The sequence below is a fragment of the Acanthopagrus latus genome, chromosome 18 (assembly GCF_904848185.1).
Source record: "Acanthopagrus latus isolate v.2019 chromosome 18, fAcaLat1.1, whole genome shotgun sequence".
NCBI lineage: Eukaryota > Metazoa > Chordata > Actinopteri > Spariformes > Sparidae > Acanthopagrus > Acanthopagrus latus.
Window position 1 is genome coordinate 23,606,127 of NC_051056.1, and position 22,123 is coordinate 23,628,249.

At 41.1% G+C, this 22,123-nt stretch overlaps 2 protein-coding genes and 1 long non-coding RNA gene across 4 annotated transcripts; 1 reads left to right on the forward strand and 2 right to left on the reverse strand.

Moving 5' to 3' along the window:
- Positions 1 to 390: 390 nt before the first annotated feature.
- Positions 391 to 14,264, reverse strand: vegfba (vascular endothelial growth factor Ba). The gene is made up of 8 exons (XM_037077289.1): positions 13,305 to 14,264; positions 7,759 to 7,810; positions 7,464 to 7,660; positions 7,268 to 7,341; positions 7,125 to 7,160; positions 4,353 to 4,436; positions 1,934 to 2,170; positions 391 to 1,692 (listed from the first exon to the last, which is right to left on the reverse strand). Exons 1-8 carry the CDS (start codon positions 13,380 to 13,382, stop codon positions 1,671 to 1,673), a joined length of 780 nt encoding a protein of 259 aa, XP_036933184.1. The 5' UTR covers positions 13,383 to 14,264; the 3' UTR covers positions 391 to 1,670.
- Positions 12,192 to 15,314, forward strand: LOC119007532. Its single transcript, XR_005071151.1, has 2 exons — positions 12,192 to 12,684; positions 15,107 to 15,314. It is a non-coding gene; the product is annotated as an uncharacterized LOC119007532 (long non-coding RNA).
- An 800-nt stretch (positions 15,315 to 16,114) lies between these two features.
- On the reverse strand, positions 16,115 to 21,941 carry dnajc4 (DnaJ (Hsp40) homolog, subfamily C, member 4). Of its 2 annotated transcripts, XM_037076785.1 has the most exons (9): positions 21,851 to 21,885; positions 21,242 to 21,308; positions 20,573 to 20,651; positions 20,351 to 20,479; positions 20,144 to 20,234; positions 19,609 to 19,790; positions 18,558 to 18,725; positions 18,056 to 18,142; positions 16,115 to 17,953 (listed from the first exon to the last, which is right to left on the reverse strand). In XM_037076785.1, exons 4-9 carry the CDS (start codon positions 20,440 to 20,442, stop codon positions 17,857 to 17,859), a joined length of 717 nt encoding a protein of 238 aa, XP_036932680.1. In that variant the 5' UTR covers positions 20,443 to 20,479; positions 20,573 to 20,651; positions 21,242 to 21,308; positions 21,851 to 21,885; the 3' UTR covers positions 16,115 to 17,856. The 2 variants fall into 2 exon arrangements, with proteins under 2 accessions (XP_036932680.1, XP_036932679.1); XM_037076784.1 differs by lacking the exon at positions 20,573 to 20,651 and having other exon boundaries at positions 21,851 to 21,941.
- Positions 21,942 to 22,123: the final 182 nt, after the last annotated feature.

Here is a 22,123-nt window from a genome sequence, read left to right on the forward strand (position 1 = left end):
CCCCGGTACCACCCGGCAGCCAAGCAGTCATGAACTAACATGGAGTTAAACCGTGAGATCCAGTCAGAATATAAACAAGTTATGTTCCAAATGAATAATGCTCTTTCTGTCCCGCCTTTAACATGCAACAAAAACAGCCATGTTTTCCTTTCACTGCACTGGGACGGCTATTTGCTTGGTTTGTGTGTGCTGCGGACAACACTGCCCCACTGATTGTTTGAATTACACATTATAATGTATATAGTCTCCCATCGGTGGCCTGTGTGAGCCATCTCTGTTTAAATTCAATACATTTGGGTATCGGTTTAGATGGCGAGTGCGCACATAGCCGGCCACCCAGCGTGACTCTTTATGCAGACGGATTAAAGATGAACAGAAACAAAACAAAGACACATTCTGCAATATAGAATATCGTTTCAATCAGCTTGACAGAATTATAACAACATAAAAAAAAAACAGAGGCATGTAATACAATATTAAATGAAGACTTTGCAGTAAATTGCAAATATAAACAACAGACATATTTGCACACTTGGTGTGGCACAAACAAAAGCTTATGGCTACCTGCATTCATTTCACATTGCGTGTGTGTGTGTAAATAAGCGTGTGTGTGTGTGTGTGTGTGTGTGTGTGTGTGTGGGTGTGTGTGTGCCTGCTATAGCACAGAGCGAGTGTGTGTCTGCCTTTGCGGTGTCGTATGTGTTCCTGGTATTATAAGTGTGAATGTTTGTGTGTGAAGCAGTGGACAGCCGCCAGGCCTCATTATTGTCATTCTCCTCACTGCCTAAAAGAGAGGCAAAGAGAGGCAAAGCGGCTGCTTTCAATCGAGGAGCCGAGGAAGGATGGAGACAAAAGGCCCAAATTAAACAAATGCTGGAAAGCGGCTTGGAGAGCCAGCCCGTGGTCATGCACTTTGAATGAGAGAGAACGGCTGCAGGGATAACCCATCTGGTTCTTTCAGTGGGGAGACCACACAGATCTCGCTCCATCCCAGCATTCAGCCCAACTATAGGTCCACGCACACTGGGGTGCCAGTTCATGTGCATGTCCTGTGTCCTTCTGGGATGTCTGAGTGTGGATGTGTCCACCTGTAATCTGTTGCAGTTGTTTTTTAAATCCTTCGCGCAAAAATTGGTCTTGACTTCCCCATGGAATCTGTCTCCATGTGCAGTTTGCCTGCGAATAACAAATCACAACTTCCAGTGAGGCGTCAATATGTATGACATCTGCGAGTGACTGATCCACTTCATGTCAATTGTTTCTACTGAATTATTGTATTTATAAGTTCAACGCAGACCAAAAGAACTTCTCACAGCAAGACGGGTCTCTCAAAGTTGTCATTTCATTCCTCCACTTATGGAGATGTGTTTTGTGAGTCGACATGTCTGAACACGCATGTGCATGTGGACTGACAGAAGCTCTGCTACAGAACCAAAGAGGTGGTGAGATGTTTGTCTGCACACACACAAGCAGAGGCTGTAATGCTGAACTTGCTGCTAAACTAGAGCGCTACGTCAAGTTCTTGCACGTGCTTCCACTAATATTTCCTTCAGTCTGAGGTTCTGGCTGTCCAAGAGTCCATATGTTCCATGGCACTGATGCTGGGAGTGGGCGATGAATCAGCAGGGTATGTAGGACACAAGGAGGTGAAAAGAAAGTGGGAGGACACATCAAGTCCTCATGGCATCACACCTGGAACAATAAACAATGTAGAGAGAGAGAGGGTTTCAGTGTGAATTCTTGTTTGACAGTCACAGGAATGATTCTCACACGTAGGATGGATTCTTTGTGCCGTGAACATGTACATGTGCTTTTTCTTGGCGGAAGCTCTTGTCCAAAACAACTTACATTATGAGCCATACCTGCCATATGAGATACAGCTGCTCCCAGAAAACCAACACATCTTTACTGTAACGGCCGTGTGTGGACTGACCTGCAGCGTTGAGGGTTGAGCCTCCGGTTCTTCCAGCTGCAGCTCTCAGCGCTGATGGTGCAGCGGCACTGACAAGACGTCTCATCCAGAACCCACTTCCTCCCTCTGCAAGGGCGGCAATGAGGCCTCGTGGATGACGTGGGAGGGGGAGACGAAGAGGGAGAGACACTGGTAGGAGGAGGTGATGGAGGAGGAGGAGGAGAGGACGGCGGAGGGAGAGTTGGGGCAACATGGGTCCTGGATGTAAGAGGGGTTTAAGAACGGTGTGGTTAGCTGCAGAATTCATAATTTATTAAGATTAAGTTTAAACTAAAAGCAATTATTCTGTAAATGCTGGTTACCAATAAATAAAGTTATATACATAAAAAAAAAAGAGTCTACAGCCATGCAAGCAGCTCTGTGAGGCTGAGACGTCAGAATGCTAACATGACTTGTATGTTCGTCATCTTAGTTTACTGTGTTACCATGCAAACATTTACTAATTAGCACTACATTCAAAGAAGTGCTGAGGCTGATGAGAATGCCATTTGATTGGGCAAAGTCTATATCTTAAGGGAGACATGAATGTCTGAACCAACTTTGATGACAATCTGTCTATAAAGACACTTCATTTAAAAAACACAAATGTCCACCTTGTGGTCGTGCTACTGAAAAGGTTGGAGGTCATCTTATTGTGCAGACCTCAACATCAGCTGATCATGAATGTTTGTACAAAATGTAACGACAGTCAATATTTCAGTCTGTGCCAGTGGCAGTGAGCCGATAGACTGTCGTAGCATGAGTCACATTATGGGATCAATACAAGGTCTACAAGATTTTGCTATTTATTCCAAACCACGTCACCAGCATGGTTAAAATAAAACGCTTTGTTTGAACATTGCCACAGTGCCAGTCTGAGACAAGCCCACACAATGCAGTGTGTGGGAGATGTGTGACTAATGTGGGATACTGTTTCCTTTTCTGCTAACAAACTTTCTGCTCTTTCTCGCCGGTCTGTCTCATGTCCGTTACCATGACTATGGTCACTCGGCTGCCTTTGAGGCCGTCAGTTTCTCCTCCAGACTCTCTGTACTTTCTGAGTCTGAGAAAGTTCTCTACGTCAGTTGGTCCATTAACTGGAGCTGGTTCTGCCCCAGTCTTCCCGGGAGGCTGGCAGTCTTAATGAAGTAACTTAATGAGGCAGAGAGGGGCCATCTTTGTTCACATCCCGATGACCACGCCTGCCGTTGGCATAGACAGAGAAGGTGGCATTTGGGAGCAAATTACACAAATTTCACCCCTGCCAGCGTCTGAATAAAGCCTGTTCTGAGTGATGGATGGGTGCTGAGGGACATCACACCCAGACCGAGCCACCTCTGGCCCCCAGAGGCCGGAAAAGACTGACAGCAAAGTGAAGGGGAAGCAGATGGAAAAAGAGAGTGTTAACTGTGGCTGAATCAGCTCACCTGCCCTGTGTAACAGGTTAAAGGGTGACTTCAGTACTGTTGTGTCTAAATGATTAGTCAAAACAACAATATTTAAATTGGTCTGCAATTGAGCAAAAGGCACTGAAGTCACCAGCTGTGAAACGGGCTGCAATGAAACAAACCCTTAATTCACGTGAGATGAAATTACGCTGGCTTTGTCTTCTCTGAAGTCCCGCCTAATATTTGAGCATCTAACTCAGTAAATTAGGAGTTTCAACCAGACCAGCGCTGGTGATTGTTGAATCACTGCAAAGATGAAGCGAGATGGAGTTGGTGAGTTTTACTTCGTTTCTGTCAAGCTTGAATGAACTGTGTTTTACACTGATAAAATGAACATTAAGCAAATGGAGTCAGGTTGATGGCTGATTCTGGTTGAACAAAATGGACCTGATGCAAAAACAAGCACCTTTAGTGGATGCACATTGAACACAAGGATGCAGAGAGTCACAATTGAGGACCAATTTCCAAAACTGTTGTCCTCATTAAACACAAAAACATGACAACATGATAAATTTAATCACTTCAAAATGTTGGCTTCATCCTTGTATATTTCTTTTAAAAGCCAGAGTTGTGAATTATAGAAAAAAAAAGTCATATAACTGATCACAATGACTATCAAATACAAATAACTAGATGACATACAGTGTTGTTGTTGTTATTATACACCTTTTGCCTTTTGTATTACACAGAGGTAAGTCCCAGAGGTGGTGTGTGTGTGTGTGTGTGTGTGTGTGTGTGTGTGTGTGTGTGTGTGTGTGTGTGTGTGTGTGTGTGTGTGTGTGTGACCTTGACTGCTGTGACTGTAAAAACAAACTGTCCTTCAGAAATAATGCAGACTAGATAACCCAGTTTTTTTTTTCTAATCCAAACACTCACACAGATGATGACATAAATGTAAGGTTTGTAACTGGGTCAAAACAAATTTGAATGTGTGAACTCATTATTTTACATACACAGCTCCGATGGCTCCGGCTGTCTTCTGTCTGGACTTTCCCCTCTCCTTCTTCTTGTCTTTTCTTGTTGGCTTTGGATGCGGCCTGGGAATATAAGACACACAAAATGACACAAAAGTTAAAACTGAGTGAAGATACTTAATGAACCCTACAGTGTACGTCCCTGTTGAACGTTTGTATTTCCTCACTTACTCTTTGATGTGAGGTTTTCTTATTTATATCATAATCAAGTATGTTTTCTACTCAGGCGAAGTCCCTGTGCAGTTGTTTTTAACATTTGAAAATGAAGTTGGCTTCTTCTTTTAAAGCAACAAAAGGGCTTTAAAAAGATCTGCGCTTAATTATCTGAACATGTCAAACAGCACCCAGTCCCGATATATCTCATCTCATAATTATATTCTTAAAGCCCTAACACAAACATCCAGACTTTCAAAAAACACAATAAATCTCCTTTTGAAAACAGGAAGCTCACAGTAGCTTCAGAGTTTGGTGACTTTCAACTGAGCATCACATCCTCTACATTCTCTTGTATATCATTTCTAACATCAATACAATCATTTTTAAAAAGCAGCTTTTGATATTTGTCTGTATCTGTTTTCCTTTTTTGCAACTTTATCCAGCTTTGCATTATGTTTCTTATGTATGAGTGATATTGATTCTGTTTCTCAGAGGCTTTTTAACATTTTCTCACATGATATACTTTCTAAATATCAGTTGTAACATGAGGAAACTTCTCAAAGATTGTTTGGTCATTATTGAGATATGAGGAGATTGACCAGAACCATAACACATATAAGAAAATGAATAATAAATAGGAAAAAACATTCAAATGAAAAACACAAATACTCTAAAGCAATGACCGTTAATTATGTAGTCAGGAGGGCAAAATTCAAGTGGACACATACACTCCAAAAGAGGTTCTGAGTTGAAATTTAAATGAGTTTCGGGAATGCGCTGATCGAAGGGAGGGTGGGAGATTGTTCCAAAGTTTATGGGCCTTGACTGCAAAGGCGCGGCCACTGCTGAGTTTATAGTTGGATCATGGAGGAAAGATGACGACGGGAAGGCTGCAATAATTGTTGATTCCTATTTAATTATATTTTGGGGCGATGTCCAGCCCTCTATCTTCTTTATCTTTTTAAGTTTCCAGCCTCTACTGAGCAAAATCTATTTTACTTTGATAAATGCTGGTGTCCTCATCTGCAAAGTACATCTGCACACAGCTTTGCTTTTTGACTTTCCTGCATTAATGTCCTTGTCTCTCTGTTCTAATCCCCATCTGCTGCAAACTGTATTAAACTATATCAAATTATGGGCACACTGTTAACCAGCTTAGCTCTGACATTATTAACTGCTGCTGTTGTCTTTGGAGCACTAATTTACAATCATGGTGCGTGACTCGGCTCCATGACTCTGTGAGACAGCACATGGCAGCGGAGATAAAATCATCACTATGGTGACAACAGGATGCGGGCTGTCCCAGGGGATGCTGGGAAAGAGTCACACAGATGCTAACTCACTGAGGGGCACACACATAAACACGCAGAAACAAATATTCACACACGCTGATGAAAAACTTTCACACAGATTTTAAACTAAAACATAGAGAATGTACACATGCGGACAAACAGTATGAGTAGAGATTCAGCAAAACCAAAGAGTCATATAGACACATAAACCCTAAACATAATCTGTACACACACATACATTGGAATCCTTTATTTATGTCCGCACACTAACAGGAAGCAGGGGACATAAACATTAAAGATGCAATCATATGATTGTCTGGTTGGACCTGCCAGTATGAGGTACACAAACAAACATCAGGGATCCAACAGAAATGTTCCCTTCACAGTGTACAGCTGTTAGTCCCCGCTGACCGTCAACCAGACCTGAACAGCAGGGTGTCTACAGCATGAACGACAATGTTTCATTGTCCAGAACGAGAACAACAAAATCACAATTCTACCCTGTTTTAGTCCACACAGTGTGTTCAACTATCTCATAAAGGCATGAAAGTATGATTTTTGTTGTGGATTCCCTCTATAGTGGGGGCGCCCTTACTTTTTCTCTTAGGGGCCCAAAACTGACATGGCAGGCCACAGGCCAATCTTCCTGCACATAGCGTCAGAAACACAAAATTATAGATAATGTATTGATCATAATGCTGTTCATCAAGAGTGTTTTGGAAGTCTGTCGTCAGTTGCCTGGAGAAAAGCACAGTATTAACTCAGTTTTGGGCTGTTGTTGTTTAAACGCACCACTCAAACAAGGTTGAGCACAGCTACTCTTCACTGTGCTTAATCATCATTAAACCTGGAAAGCAAACACTGATATTTAATGTGTTGATTTTGTGTGTTCCTGCATTTAAAAGGTGAGACTTGGGCCTGAGATGTTGGACTTTTGCAGCAAGGAAGAGTTTTCAAAATCGTCCAAACAACCACAATGACAAAACATTTGAAACTGATAAAAGCTGCTTGCCTCAGATAATAAATAAGAGGAAAAAGTATCCATTTCCCGCACTGTTAAGCCATTCGAGGTTCTGTGGGCTTCATCGGGTCTGTTTTTGACTGAAACTCTCCTCAGATTACCTCTGCCGCATCAACAACATCAACAGCAGAATAATAAGAGCATCATTAGTGGACATGGCTGCACAGACAGGGTTTTATAAAGTCATTAAAGACGACAGAATGTGAGATTTTACGACAACAACTCACCCACGCACACTTAAACATGGTCAGAAAAAGAGAGATTAACATCCAGAACTGTTACCTTGTGGTTGGTGTTGGCTGAAACTGTTCTTTTAACCTGCACACAGATAAAACAGGTGGAGTAAGTGGAAGGTGCAGTGAGGTCAGGAAACAATAGGTAAATCATACATCTCTGAACATGATGTCAATTGTGTGTTTTATTACCTGCACTCACACTGGCTGTGCTCGACGAAGGGCAGCTCGATGAGCTCATGTTTCATGAAGGAAGTTCTCATCAGCTTTACACAGATAAGGAAACATGTCATGTTAAACTGCGAACATCCTCTCACTGTTTTCATTAATCATCTGCTGTGCTACACTGAGGCAGGTTTGGGTTTAGAGTGTGTCTGTGCGTCTATACCTCCATGGTGAGCGTGTGTGTGAGCGAGGGAACACACTCCAGGGCCTCGTCAGCACAGCAGCCGCCACATCGCCTCACCGACACGCAGGACGGGACAAAAAGATGGTGCGTCTCCCCCGGCAACTCCCGCCAAACCTCCACCAGAGTGTCCCGAGGCTCACAGCCGCTCCGCGAATAAACCTCCAACCACCGCCGCACTGGTGGAGAAAGCAGAAACACAGACAAATCAATACAGTCCTCATCCTATCGATCACCTCCATGAAGTCGTGCAGGACTCTTTGTAGAAACAGCGTACCTTCTCGACCTTCCCTGGATTTTGGGGAGTCTGCCGGCCGCCAGTGAGCAAGCTGAAGGGAGACAACAAAGTCATGGAAAAGTTAATGTGAGTGCCCTCTTCTGATAAGTTTAGTGTTTTGCGGTCAAGCTGACCTGTTACTCATGCACTTTAGAGTCATGAGTGTGTGGACAAGTCAAACAAGGATGCAGTGAGCAGCCAAACAGTGGGTGATTAAGAAATTTGGTAGGTCATCATCAAAGAAAAACAAACAAACATGTCCAGCTTTATAAAAAGTATTCTCAAGTAGTTTCCATACAGTACTTAAGTAAATTAGTTAGTAACATTCCATCACTATCTATATCTAGTATTGTGAATTTATCTGAGTTTATGTATTTAAGTTTTATTCTGTTCGCTCACTTCCTTCCTCACTCTCTGACACATAATCTGATGTGTCCCAGAAGTACCAGGCAACCGTATTAAATGCACAGTTGCCTTAAGTAAACTTGTATCTATTGTCATTCATTTAAATGAAGTAAAATCTATCTTACAAATTTGTCCAACAATATGTAATATTGGAAATACCTGCTGCTATTGATCAATAATCATGATTTTTTAATTTTTTTTGCTCTTGCCAGAAATCGAACTCCTGACCTCCTGCCTGCAGCCGCCTGGTAGACATTGTTGTAAAATTGTAAAAAGCTGCTGGTGCATAACAACAGATCAAAGTATTTCCTGTTAATGAATACCACAATACTTCACACCTGGCATTCCAACATGAAAAGCTCAATAATGCATCAGGAGTAAAGACAGAGCTCTGTATGTATTATGACACATTTCCTGTGTATGAGGGAGACCATTGATCCATTTGAGCATGTAACTGAAAATGTCTGTGTTCTATGTTTCTGAATGTGTTCCACCTGCTACCTTTGCCCTCGAGTCCATCACCTGATTACAGTGTTGGAAACACTTTCAGTAGCCTCGCAGTGGGACATAGTGAGAGTGTCTGCCACCGAATCGCTCAACAACTAACCATTACAGTCACGATTACAGTTTGAGGAAAGACACCTAATGTTATTATATAAAATGAGCTGACGGTTTAACCTCTTCAGATCTTTTTATGTCACTTCATGTTGTCTCTAATGTAGTTTTACTCTCACATGTAGTTCTCTGCATTCACCTCTGGGAGGTTAAAAAACCCCGGTGCTGAAAAATAACACACTCCACTACACGTATTTTACAGCTATAGTTAGTTTGCAGATTAAGGCAGATGCAGACAACTCCTCCTCCACCCCGAGCATTCCCAAGTGTATTATTGTTGGGGTCAACGTTGCAAAGAACACCAGCTCACGCTCCGTTTTTCTCACAGTAACAACTACCAACAACAGAGGGTGAGTTAATTCACAACATTTAGTCAAAAGCGAAGACGGAAAAATCATTTCCTGAGAGATTTCGTGCCCGATGACAGACAAAATTACAAAGTGAAAGTGAGGTTTATGGAAACTAGGAAATGCCATTGGTGCCAAAATACTACAGCCGTTACATTGTGCAATTAACTTTTATTTCATAATGATTACTGTAAGCGTAACGCCATGTCTCAGATTTATGATATTTTACTGTTTGTAGCCTCACCCTCGTTGAACCGTCTTAAATCAAAATGGGAGGATGACTTTGTAAGATGATTTCAGGTGAAACCTGGAAGTCATCCAGGGCTTGAATCCACTCAACCTACATGTGTGTCATATAATGCGATTCAATTTAAAATACTTCACACACTCCACCTGTCTAGAAAAAGGCTCACACAGAATTTAACCCAACCTGTCAGCAATGTAGCCAAGACCAAGCATCCCTTTTCCAGTTATTTTAGACATGCCTTTGGGACAAAAATCTGTGAAACATTCTCATACATAAGTAATGAGGCGATAGACCCAGAGCCCAATTTCCCAATATTTGGCTTGACTCACAGAGATCTGAGACTCTCCTGAGCCCAGAACCAAGCTCTGGCCTTTTCGTCACTGTAAGAAAGACGCCTCATTTTGCACAACTGGAAATCTAACCTCCCCACTTTGCATAGCCACTGGGTTGATGAGGTAATGGCTCACTTGAAGCTGCAAAAGCTTAGATTTGCTACTCGGGGACCAGCTAATGAATTGTATGCATGGCAACCATTCCTGGATTTTTAAAACAATGTTTTCAAATTTAAACCGGGTAATTTAATGTCCATATCTGACCCCTGCAAAAAAAATTTTTTTTTAAATTGCATGATTGGGACCTCTTTTCATGTTTCAGATTAAACTTCTTTAATGGTTTCAATGAACCAATATCTCACAAATAACAGCAAATATTTTACAGAAATTCAAAGATTAAAACAATTATGTTTAACTTTCTTCTCTCCTCTCTTATTAATCATCTAAGAGCTGTCAGAATAATGTTATGCCATTGGAAGGGCCCAGACCTCAGTATATATATAACTGTATATAAACTAGTGCTGCTTACACATTAATCAGTATTAACAGTCAAATAATGTCATATACTGTACATCAATTTGTTTATTTAATTTGAATGCATCACTGTATATACACAATATAAATTACTACATCTTACACTCCTGATAGAACACACAGAACAAGAACCTAAACTTTATAGCTCTGTAGCACATACACAAAGACGCAAACACACACACACACACACACACACACACACACACACACACACACACACACACACTGCCATTACTGGATCTATGTGTGTGAAGACCAAGGCCACTTGCAAGGGAATGTAGACTTTGTCCAGTTACCCCCCTTTGACTGCTCCACCCCCTTCTGCCCACACACACACACACACACACACACACACACACACACACACACACACACACACACACACACACACACACACACACACACACACACACACTTTGGCTCACATTGATTCTGAGTTAAGCTGGGACTGGGGCCATTTTGTGACTGGTAGGATGTAAGCTTGAGTAAGTGTGTCTTTTCTGTATCACTCTTTGAGATGAGGATAAGATTACCTCCGTTTGGCAGCTAACTGTGAGGAGCTGGCACACATAGACACACACACACACACACACACACACACACACTCCTGAGTGCCATCCCAGTGCCATCTGCACCGGTATTGATATCCGTCTACCATGTCTAACATGTCTAACTCCCAACTACTCCCAGAGCACACTGTACAGATGGGCCAAGCGTGTGTGTCCTACACTGTCTCTCCCACACTGAGCTTCATCACAACAGGAGAAAACGAATGACCCCTTTTTTTCCCAGTTAGCAGTCAGAGTAGCAGACAGCATGAAAGCAGAGAGTCTCAGGTGAAAGAAAGCAGCTGCGAGCAGGTGAGGAGGCCTTCTAGTGCACGCTGCTGTGTGTCATGTAGTGTCTAGGATGATGCATCACTAAAACCCACAGTCACGAGCAGCGCAAAGTCAGGGCTGGATCCCACACGGCAGCACAGTACTGCCTGTTCCTGATAGAAGTCTCCAGACATAAATAAAAAACCAGCACATGCAGGTCTCTCCATGTATGTGTGCCTGAAGGTGTGTGTGTGTGTGAGTGTGGGAGGAAAATGAGCCCAGTCCACATCAAGGACCATATGAGTACAATCATTGTATCATTACTTATGATTGATAGCTATAATAAAGCTGTTTTTAAAAAGGACACAAAGCAAAACATCAAGTCCATAAAGAATTACTGATAGGCCACAACTTTCTAATGAGGTAATCTTTATAACTGCCTTTTTTGTAGGCTACTATTTTCATTATTTTCAGATAGACTTAATTAATTAAATGATCCATCATCCATAACAAAAATAAGGGAGTTATTGGCTCCATTACATTTTTATAATGCTATTCTAATGCTTTATATATCAGTTATAAGTCATTTCTTATAACTTTTGGGGTGTCAGTCATCTGTATCTGTGTTTTTTGTTTCTGATTGGCGATAAAGTCAATTGTTTTTTGTTTTTTTTTTGTTGTTTTTTTTTTCAAAAAAGCAGTACTTTGGCTCTGATGTCACATCCCTTCCTGTTTGTAGTCTCTATTATGTGGTCTTATGCAACATCCCACCCACAACACTATTTGATTGGTTACAAGTCACAAGTACCAGCCTATCAACACTAAACAATCTGAATCTGCAAAATAACTAGTAATTATTGAAGTAACAGAGGTAGAAGTATAAAGTAGCAGAAAATTGAGTAAACTTGAGTAAATTGTAATTAGTTACATTTTCATCACTGGTTATTCTTAACTTTAACATCAAGATTTGTATTTTTACTGCTAATTTATATGGGATCCAAATATTGCTAATTTGTCTGTTTGATTACTAATAATTGGGATCCATACAGGCGCTGATTAAACCATATTGGTTGACCCCTTTTTAAAAGAATAGTTCAACACTTGAAAAATGCAGTTAATTGCTTTCTTACCTAGAGTTTGGTGAGAACATTGATCCCAATCTCGTGTCTTCCATTTTAAATGTGAAGCTACAGACACGCAGCCTGTTAGCTTAGCCTAGCTTTGGTTAGAATAAAACGTTGAAACTGCTAAATTAAAGTTAAAAGCTGCCTAACAGTTCCTCTAAATCACAATAATTAACATGTTTTATCCTATTATTCTAAAGCTCATAAAAACGGTGTGTAAAAAGCACAATTCGCCGTTTTATGGGGTTTTTATCCAGAGTTTCTTTGAGCAACTGGTTGCTAAGCAACCACTGGAGAATACAGGAAGTGACAAGTGACAAATAAATGTTTGTAAGGCTTCATTTCTGTACGAATTATAAACAGATACAAAAAGCTTATTAGTGAGCTTAAGATGTGTTTGTAGGCTTATTTTATTACCTTTGGACGAGCCAAGCTAGCTGTTTTCCAGTTCCCGGTCTTAAACTAAGCTAACCTGTGTGAATGCTTCTTCTCCTCAAACTCTCGGTAAGAACACAAACACATGTATTTCCCAAAATGGCGAAATGAATAAAAAATAAATAAAATAAAATAAAATTTAAAAAATCATTTTTTAAACTGTTAATGAATGTACGTCTGGTCCAGATGTCCAACAAACCTTTGCCTAAAAGTAACAACTCACACAATGGCCATTGGAGGGGGACTCTGTGACAAATAAGAGCTAGTTAGCTAAAAAAAAAAAAAAAAAAACAACAACAACAACCACCAAGTAGCTTGAGTGCTATTCAGAATGCCAGTGCAGCAGATTTTCTTATGATTCCTTCATAATTGATCTACAACGCTTTGGTACATTGTAACCCAGTTGCAGTGTCTGTCATAAAGAGATAAACGAGCACTAATAAACAAATCAAAACAACCTACAAGGTTGTAATAGTGGATTTTCGTGTCACTGGACTCAAGTGACAGGTGTCAGTGACCTGGGGGCTAACTTCCTCCGAAGTCCCACATGTTCTCCAGCACACCAAATCCTCTCGGAACGGATATAACTTTATGCCAATCAAGTGACAACCTATATAAGCTGGAGCTAAACCGCACAGGCCAATGACCACTTGAGACACGCAGTCTTTTGAGGTCAAATACATACATACCTTGGCATGGGACGTCGGTATTCTGGTGAGCAGCAGGAATTGAAACATTCCTAGAATAACTTGAAGCATAATCCCCATTGTGCAGGAGTCCAAGGGGCACGCAAAAATATTTTTGGACCAATCCAAAAACGAGTAGAAGATGGTGTCCTTCTTCCTCTTCTGATCAATCGTCCGATTAAAGACGCAGAAATCCCGCTTTTTATACTCCAGACTCCCCTCCTTGAAAGGACACCCAGGGTGGCATCCTCGGTGCTGGAAACATAACTTAATCTTGTTGCATTTGAGACTAAATGACTGTCTAAACTCTGCCAGGCGTCAGTTCTTGATAAGTCTAATTATAGTTTATTATATTATCTTAATCCGTGAGACACAGCTGTCTGAAATGACGCTCCCTAACATAAAGACAGGAAATGTGCCATTCTCCAGTAATAATTTAACACCTGGCCGTGGTATCATAACCTTGAAATCCAGATTTTTCTTAATGAGACTTGTTTAAACTTTGAGAGATGCCTCCCTGCATGTATTTCAGGGCACCGTCAGTCTATTGGTCCTGCTCCCATTGAACCGGTCTGGGGGTCCGGGTGGCGTGACTGGAGGATCATCCAGATTCCCGCTGAAACGTGGTGCGATCATCAAAATCCTGTGTGAGGCTGAAAAAGAAATTCACATCATCCAGTCACAGGACGGTTTTTTTTTTTTTAATCCGGTAAAGATCCGACGCTTTGGTCCGACGTGCAGAGGGACAGTGCGACATATTCCGCTCCCCGGCTCGGTCACAGTCTCTCCACACAGTCGCTCCCCCTGAAAATATGACGTCTCCTCTCCAGGCGCATCTTCCCGTTTTTTTTTTTTTACCCTTTATAAATATGACCAGAATAACATCCCCCACTGACACGGCAGCGCAGCTACAACAGAGCCGGCAGAGCAGCAGCCGGCGGGCAATCAGAGAGGTCTAGAAAGGTAGCAGTGTTCATTTGTTGTGATCGGTTTCCTCATTTCCTTTGCCCTTGAGACGCACGCAGCGTAACCATTGCGCTGCCAACTTTTTCCAAACAGGACAGGCGCACTGAATACAGGTGCAGCCTCTCTATTGGTCCCAGAGCAAGGGGGGTTGGGGGGGTGTTCAGGGGGCCTCCAGGGGCCCCTTGCAAGTGGGGAGCAGGGCTGAAACTGCCACTGAGGACACAGAGGTCATGTCCAAGATATTATCTTCTTGAAATTAGGATTTTTTTTTTCACTTGGTTGTTGGATGCATCCACTATTCTTGTACTTAAAAGAGCTGAAACAAGTGGAAAAAAAATATGTTATAGACAATTAGGCCAGATGATGAAAATGCTAAGAAGATATATTGAGACATAAATTTCAATGAGTTGCATGATGCCCTTTATGAATACACTTAGTAAAAAATATTTGTCCCCTAAAGTTGTATTATTAGCAATATGCAGGAGCCCTCATGTTGGGTTAACATTTCACAACATGTTATTTACCAGTCTGTATCTTCTTGATAATGTCTTCAAGGATAAGTTCACTAAATAATTAAATATTCACCACATGCCAATGAAAAGTCAGGTGAAGTTTTGTAGTAAACACAAATGACAGATTTTAAAATCAATTTGGGATGTCGGGGCTTCTGGAGACTTGGATCACGCTGGATGAGCTGTATGGAGCCATTTTATCTTTTTTCTTTTTTGATGACTGAGTTTAAGTTTTTGGTTGAACTTAGCCTTTAAATCTCTCAGTAAGCTATAACATCATGAACAGTGCCCTTCAATTACCTCAAATGTTTTTTGTTTTTTTTTCAGGACAGAATCTCATCAAAGAAGGCAGTATGGTGTGAAAGTCTGAGGTTCAATTTGTGGTTAAAGATTTTTCTTCCCACTCTGTCTGGAGTTTTCCAAGAGGACATACATGTCAGAAACACAGTGTGCTATTCCAGTGCATGATTTGACACACTTTCCGCTCTGCAGCTCATTAAACTAAAGATAAAAGTCAATTAAAAATGTCTTCACAGCTGTGTTTATAGCTATTCTGTGTAGAGCTGTAGATGCCTCTCTCATGAGGCTTGACTTCCACCAGAGTGTGTGTGTGTGTGTGTGTGTATGTGTGTATAGGAATGCCAACACCAGAATCTCAGTCATTATGGTGTGTTTGGGTTATGACAGAGCACTCACACGCCACATGAGGGTGAGGGTGTCTGTAAGCTATGTGTTATCTCTGAGGGAAAAGCCAATATCTTTCTTTCAAACGTAATTCACATGAAAGTTCCGTTCATTCTTGTGCATGTATACCCAACAAAAACACCTGTTTTTTCCATGATGTCACCAGCAAACAAAGGTTTTGCATCCAGGGTGTTCTTATGTGAATTATTATGCAAATAAACACGTGTTGCCTCCGTAAATTTCAGTTTTCGGTTAGTCACATCTGCAGCAGATTGCAGGTTTACAAGGGCAGTTCCTGTTCACAACACATGACCTCTGAGATCATGGAAAATAAACTTCTGAGTCTTAAGTAGGTTGATAAATTATTATCTAATTAAAAACAACCCTGATCTGTCTGTGTGGTTGCTCATTAAAAGGCAACTGACGACATCTGGATCGCCTCCTGCAAACTCAGCCAGTGAGTGGCAACGAACTTCACTGTAGAAAGATATCGCTCAACTAGTTAAACCTTTACTAGGCTGTTCTAAAATGTAATGGTAGGTGATATAAGCAAGGAATTCTTAATGTTTGAAAAATGGTGTCTGTTGTCCTTTCTGTATTTCATAACCGGAATCAAACCATGTGTATATAAGAGACAAAACAAGCAGTTAGTAATGATTGATGAGAAAAAGTTGATCTTTTAATCATTTCTTTTTGACAACCCTTCAGGTGAAGAAGTAAGGCAGTTAAAAACAGAAAGAACAAAGTCTCTAATAGCTAAAAACTGGTCAGAGGCAAAACGGTAGAAGTTGGCTCTATAGGAACATTCATCTGTAATTATAAACCCTTGTTGCATCCAATTTCCACATCTTCATAGTTTCGGTTTGACAGTAAATAAATTACTCACTCAGCAGTTTTAAGTCATAGACACTGATTGATTTCCATTTCTCAAAAATTGGCCTTTTATAATGCGTTTGGCTGGAAATGCTGCAGTTACACAGTAAGTAACATACAGTCTCAACAAGGGGAACAATGACCATGTGAACATGCACTATAGTTTTCCAAATGTAGAATTTTTTGATGAAGACATGCAGGATACGCTGATATTATTCGGGTTTTAGGAGAATTCTTTAAACGTGTATACTTTGGACTCAGAATATGGACCTCAACTGAGTTATTTATGACTGCATTTTTTGAGGCTTGGGATGAGACACATCCACTAAAAGAAAGTCTGCATTTCTAGTCGCAAAGATTAACAGTTTCCTTTCAAGTGGAAACTTTCTCCCCCTAGTGGTATTATTGTTGGCGGGACTGTTGCAAAGACAGCTGGATCTGTTTCACAAATAACAACACAGGACATTAAGTGAGTTCATTCAATCAGTTAGTCGATGATAGGAATGGATCGGCGCTCAAACTTCCTCTTCCTGGGTGACCGAGTGCCCAGTGGCAGAGAAAATTGTATAGTGATAGCGATTATATCGTGTAATCAACATTTACTTTTTAATGATACGTTAAAGTGGTAAAACTTGTCTGTTGCCAGTTTAAACATTGTGAAAGACTAGGACACAAACAGCTCTGTGTATATGCACACATTTTGCAATGCTGGCCTTTTTCAAAAAGGTTGTTGAACAAATTAAACAGTGAGGTTTTGTAAATAAATCAGAGTATTCATGCTTGTGTATAAACGGGAATATTAGTGGAATATTTACTTTCATTGGCCATGTATTAAGCTTGGTGGGAATATTGCCTTTTTTGGAAAAATTGCAAAAACCAGAATATTTTGTGCATGTTAACATTGTCAATGAGGAGTTAAGATCCGTATCTATTGACACCTGGCAACCATTATCTCTGAAACTTTTGACTTTGCACCCTTCTCAATCAACCCTCTGAGACTCACCTGAGAGAACATTACAGAGCGTGCAACAAGAGGTATGAATTTAATACAAGGTTCTTTCAGCTTGAAATATATTGGCTTTACAGTCCGTTTCTTCTTGACTTGATAAACTCACCTCACTGTGATCTGTGAGCCCTGTATGCTCACAGAAATGAGGCTGCGGACAATAAATAACATGTTCCCGTGGGATCATGGAGGCAGTTTAACAGTGTTCATTATGGCTCTGAGAGGTTATTGTGCATACTGTAGCCGGATCCTTTTGATGATCCATCACTTCAAATACTCTACCAACTACAGGCGCCTCATTAGCCCCGTCCAGTCTGATAAACAGTTCAGTTTGTTCATGAGGAAACACTTGTATGACCAGATGAAACGTTCCCACATCACACCCAAGTTCTGTGTGTCTTCAAGTGAGGACAAGCACCGGAGAAAAAACTATAAAATCCTAAAACTTGCACCACGTTCTTCCACCCGCTGGGAGCTCAAACTCCATCATCACTGAGCACAGCTGGAGGCTCTCCTACTTGTCCTCTCCATCATTGCGCATTTTGTACTTCTCCAGAAACTCAGCATGCTTCTGCCGCAGGATTTCTGTCTGTTTCTTAAAACCGTTGGCTCTGGGAAACAGCACAGGAGACAAAATCAGACTCAAGATTCGAGCATCACAAATGTACATTTCCCGGCCATATGTGGCATCAAAGCGAAGAAAAACCACTCACTTGGCTTTCTCTTTGGATTCATTGTAAATTTCTGTGATGACTCGATCTTTCTCGTCCATGAAGTTGTTGTGAACTTCCTCCAGTTTCCTAAACAAGTCGGAGAAACACTAGAGTCAAGCCGCCCCTCACAGAATAACTTTGCTTAACCTAAAAACTCGTTGCTCTGCAAGCGCTCTGTGCGCTCGGTTGTATTTATGAGTTTGTGCAGCTGTTAAAACAGCTCTTCAGATCACAAAGAAGTGACTCAGCAAAAACAAAAGTGGCACAGAGTCAGTGCGTGAAAACAAGGACACAATCCATGAGGCCGTGCCAAGACACATGGCACAGTGAAATGTCCACAAACGATCCCATTCATCTGGGTGTGAATGTGCAGCAAAGAAAACATACATCCAGGGAACACGATGGATGAGCGGGACGTCACGTGCAAAACTGTAAAATGGTGGCAGAGCTGAACATCGAGACTTGAGCTGATCACACAGTGGGAATTGAGTCGTTTTCATACCTGAAGAAGACTACGTGGGCTCCGATACTCAGCGCCATAGTCAAGAGGCAATAGCCCACCAGGCGGAAGTTCCTCCTCTTCCTCTTCTGCCACTCCTCTGCCGTCATCTCCTGTGTCTGAGACTGACTAAACTGCTCCCAGTAACGTGTGTTGTCCTGGGTATCCGTACTGATGGGAAACCAGAAGGATCGTGATCGGTGGGTAATTAAAAACCAAAAGTGGGGCAGATGGCTCCAATGTTAGACACTGACAAGCTGCCATGAATGCAGCTTTTAGAATACAGTCGTTGTGTTTATGTATATCTTTAAGTTACAACATGTTGCTATGTGTATTTGTAAAGATACAGCTGTGCATCCAGCTGTTGTTGAAACTGTCATGAACGCAGCAGAGTAGATTTAATCATTTATCTTTAAAAGACAGCGAGTGTACGTCTAACAGTGGTACAGTTGCTGACATATTTATTAAGTTTAGTCAGTTTATGTTGTACTCCGTTATTGTATTTTTGTTTTTAATCATCTTTCAATATCTATTTTATCTTTTCACTATTTTATATAATTTTTATTATCTTTCTTCTGTGATTGTGCAGCAACTGTGCTCCTGTCTTATACTGACACGATAATCAGGGACGAACAGTTATTTAGTAGTAAATTTCCATCAAATTGTGACAATTTGTGAAAAATAGTAAACTCTTGCTGATTTTATGTTTTTTTCCCCCCAAGTAGTTGATCCGGATATGTAACCTACTAATTTGGCCAAAGTTATTATATAATTTGCTGATGACTGGATGATGTTTCTAGAATTGTGCACATGGTCAAATAGAAACTGAAACATCAAACGACGTAGCGCCTCCATCAAAGATTCTGTGAAAGTAACTGCACAGGATAGATTGACATTTAAATCGGCGTACAGTAAGCAAAACACTACCACATGAGGCCATAGTTGGATTAAAACTTTCAAAACAACACATCCTTGCTGCAGTTCAGTCGACCACTACGGTCAGCTAACGTAAGATTAATGAGCACGAACTGACCGACTGTGTGTGCATCTTCACCTGGCTCTGTAGCTGGTGTCACTATAGGTAGAGCTGAAGGCCTGGCTCCCGGTGTACGGGTGTCTGATTTTGAAGTCGTACTCCTTCCTGCTCAGCTCCTTGCTCAGCACCCGGTACGCCTCGTTCAGCTCCACGAACTGGCTGTGCAGCAATGGGTTGGATGGGTCGCTGTCCGGGTGAAGCTGCACGATGTGACAGTAATGAGGTCGAATGATATTGCGGCGCTTATCTGAATGTGTACACTTGAATTAGCACACACAAATATACAATCTCTGTTTAACAAATGCATGCGTATGTATGGTCTGCACTGACACCCGGGCTTTTTTCTCTAAAGGGGTGAGTGGTGTCAGCCCTTAATTACGGCAGGACCACAAGGTAAATACACATGCACATCCTTATTTACACAGGGAGCCACAACATGAAAACAAACAGAAGCCCACTGTGGGAACAGTTAAAATGTTGAAACTATGCTATGAAAGGCTGCCCTCGTGTGGCTGGACATGTTCTCTAAAGGCACAACAAGTGAAGACCCTACCTTCTTAGATTTGTTAAAAAATGCATTTTTAATTTCCTCCAAGCTGGCATCGGATTTAACTCCCAGGAGATCGTAGTGGGTCACAGCTTTTCTGTGGTGAGCAAGAAAAAGAAGAGACATTCAGGCCGGTCCAAAGCTGAGTGCACAAACACAATAAGTTGTTTCCAGTCATTCTGATTTTATTCAACACATATGCACAAACTTCACCTGTGTGCATAGCTTTGGGAGAGCAGGCGCAGCCCGCTCTTGCAGCACCAAAGACAACTCTGACATAGACGCAGCTGAGCCTCCAACTGCATGATGGTTAATTTTTTTTTTAAGTTCCACAGAGAGGACCTGAGCAGAGAGGACAGATGTTAACATCAGCAACAATACAGAGAATGATTATTTTAGGAGAAGAAGGGAAATGTTTGCTGCAAAAATATTAACCTTTGTATACGCAGACTGACTCCTAGCCCAAGCTTCAAAGCATTTTTAATATCTTAATGCAGAACTCCAGAGTCTACTACTGTTGGAAGAACATAATTTGATATTTTATGACATTACAACTGACAGAAAAGAAATGCTTGATTATGCCGAAAAACAAAACCAACATTTGAAGTGGTTGGGGGAAAAAATGCATACTCTTTTTTATATATATATTCTAGTCCTGTCTATTAATTTGACCATCTATGTTAGAGGTTGCAAATGAGATCATTTATTTGATTTGGAAGTTTAGTTACATTATAGTTGGGCAAAATCCTTGATTATTAAGCATGATCGTTTTTATGATCATCTGTTTAAAATACTTTTAGCAACTAAAAGCAAAACCACAACACATAAACAGCTGCAGGCAAAGACCCCAAACATGGATATCTGAATTCCAGCTGTCAAATAAATATATTATATAGACTTTGTGACCTTTACATTAAAAAATTCTTGTAAGAATTGACTATATGTGTGCCCTTAAGATTATACCTAATTCCTATTTGTCACTCAAGGATCCTAATCCTTTAACTCAACCATTTGGCTTGAGGACATATATTAAAAACAGTTTAAAGTGAAGACACACTGTTAGAGGAAAACGTGTTTGCTATTACTAAGCTTTCCTTTCTTTACCTTTCAGTGTGCTTCCATCGAAAATGATGCTGTCAGCAGTCCCCTCATCTGTTGACACGTGACCTGACTTTGGACAACAAGTGGAGAGGTGAGAGAGATATTTATAAAGCAGTCTACCACCAGTCAAACAGCTCTTTCTCCCCCTCTGTTAGTCATAGGATCTGCTATTACCAGCTGAAAAATAAAACATGGATTCACTTTAACACCAGGCAGCTTTGTTCTTAGTGGGCGTGTTAAACATGTGTGATCTAAATTACTTTTAACATTCCTTTGAATTACAACTGTCGGGATTTTATACTTTTATTAGCTTCACCGCTGGCTGCAGAGTGGCTGCTGTGTTTGCACATGAAACATTATGTGAAGTAAAACAGACAAATGGAGAACAGAGTGTGCCAGTGTTAGGACACTCTGTCCTGCTACCTGAGCAGCACAGCTAATGCTAACCAGCCGGGCTTCCATTTAAGTGCCATTCTGTGCCAATGTTAGCCTGCTAACGACGGTCTAGTTTAGCTAGAAGTCTTGTTTGTAAGATGGAGACCAGATATTTAACAATGCAACAAAGCTGGGACGAGTATAAAGCCAGGACTTAGACAATGAAAAGTGACATACCAGCAGGGCTCAGTTTGATAACAGTAGCTGAACAGAGGGCTCTTTGCGTAAACTCAGTCAAGTCAAGTTAGCTGGAGCAAAACCGGAAAACCACGATACCTTCCTTCAAAATAAAAGCACCAGCCTGGTCGCCACAACAGGGCATTTGAGCAACCTAGAGAAGCATCGTGCCACTGCTGCTGTTTTGAATGTCATATTTAACAGAGCAGACAACACAAAGTCTTACTAATAGGTATTTTTAATAGGTAATCTGAGCTGACATAAAGTTAGAGT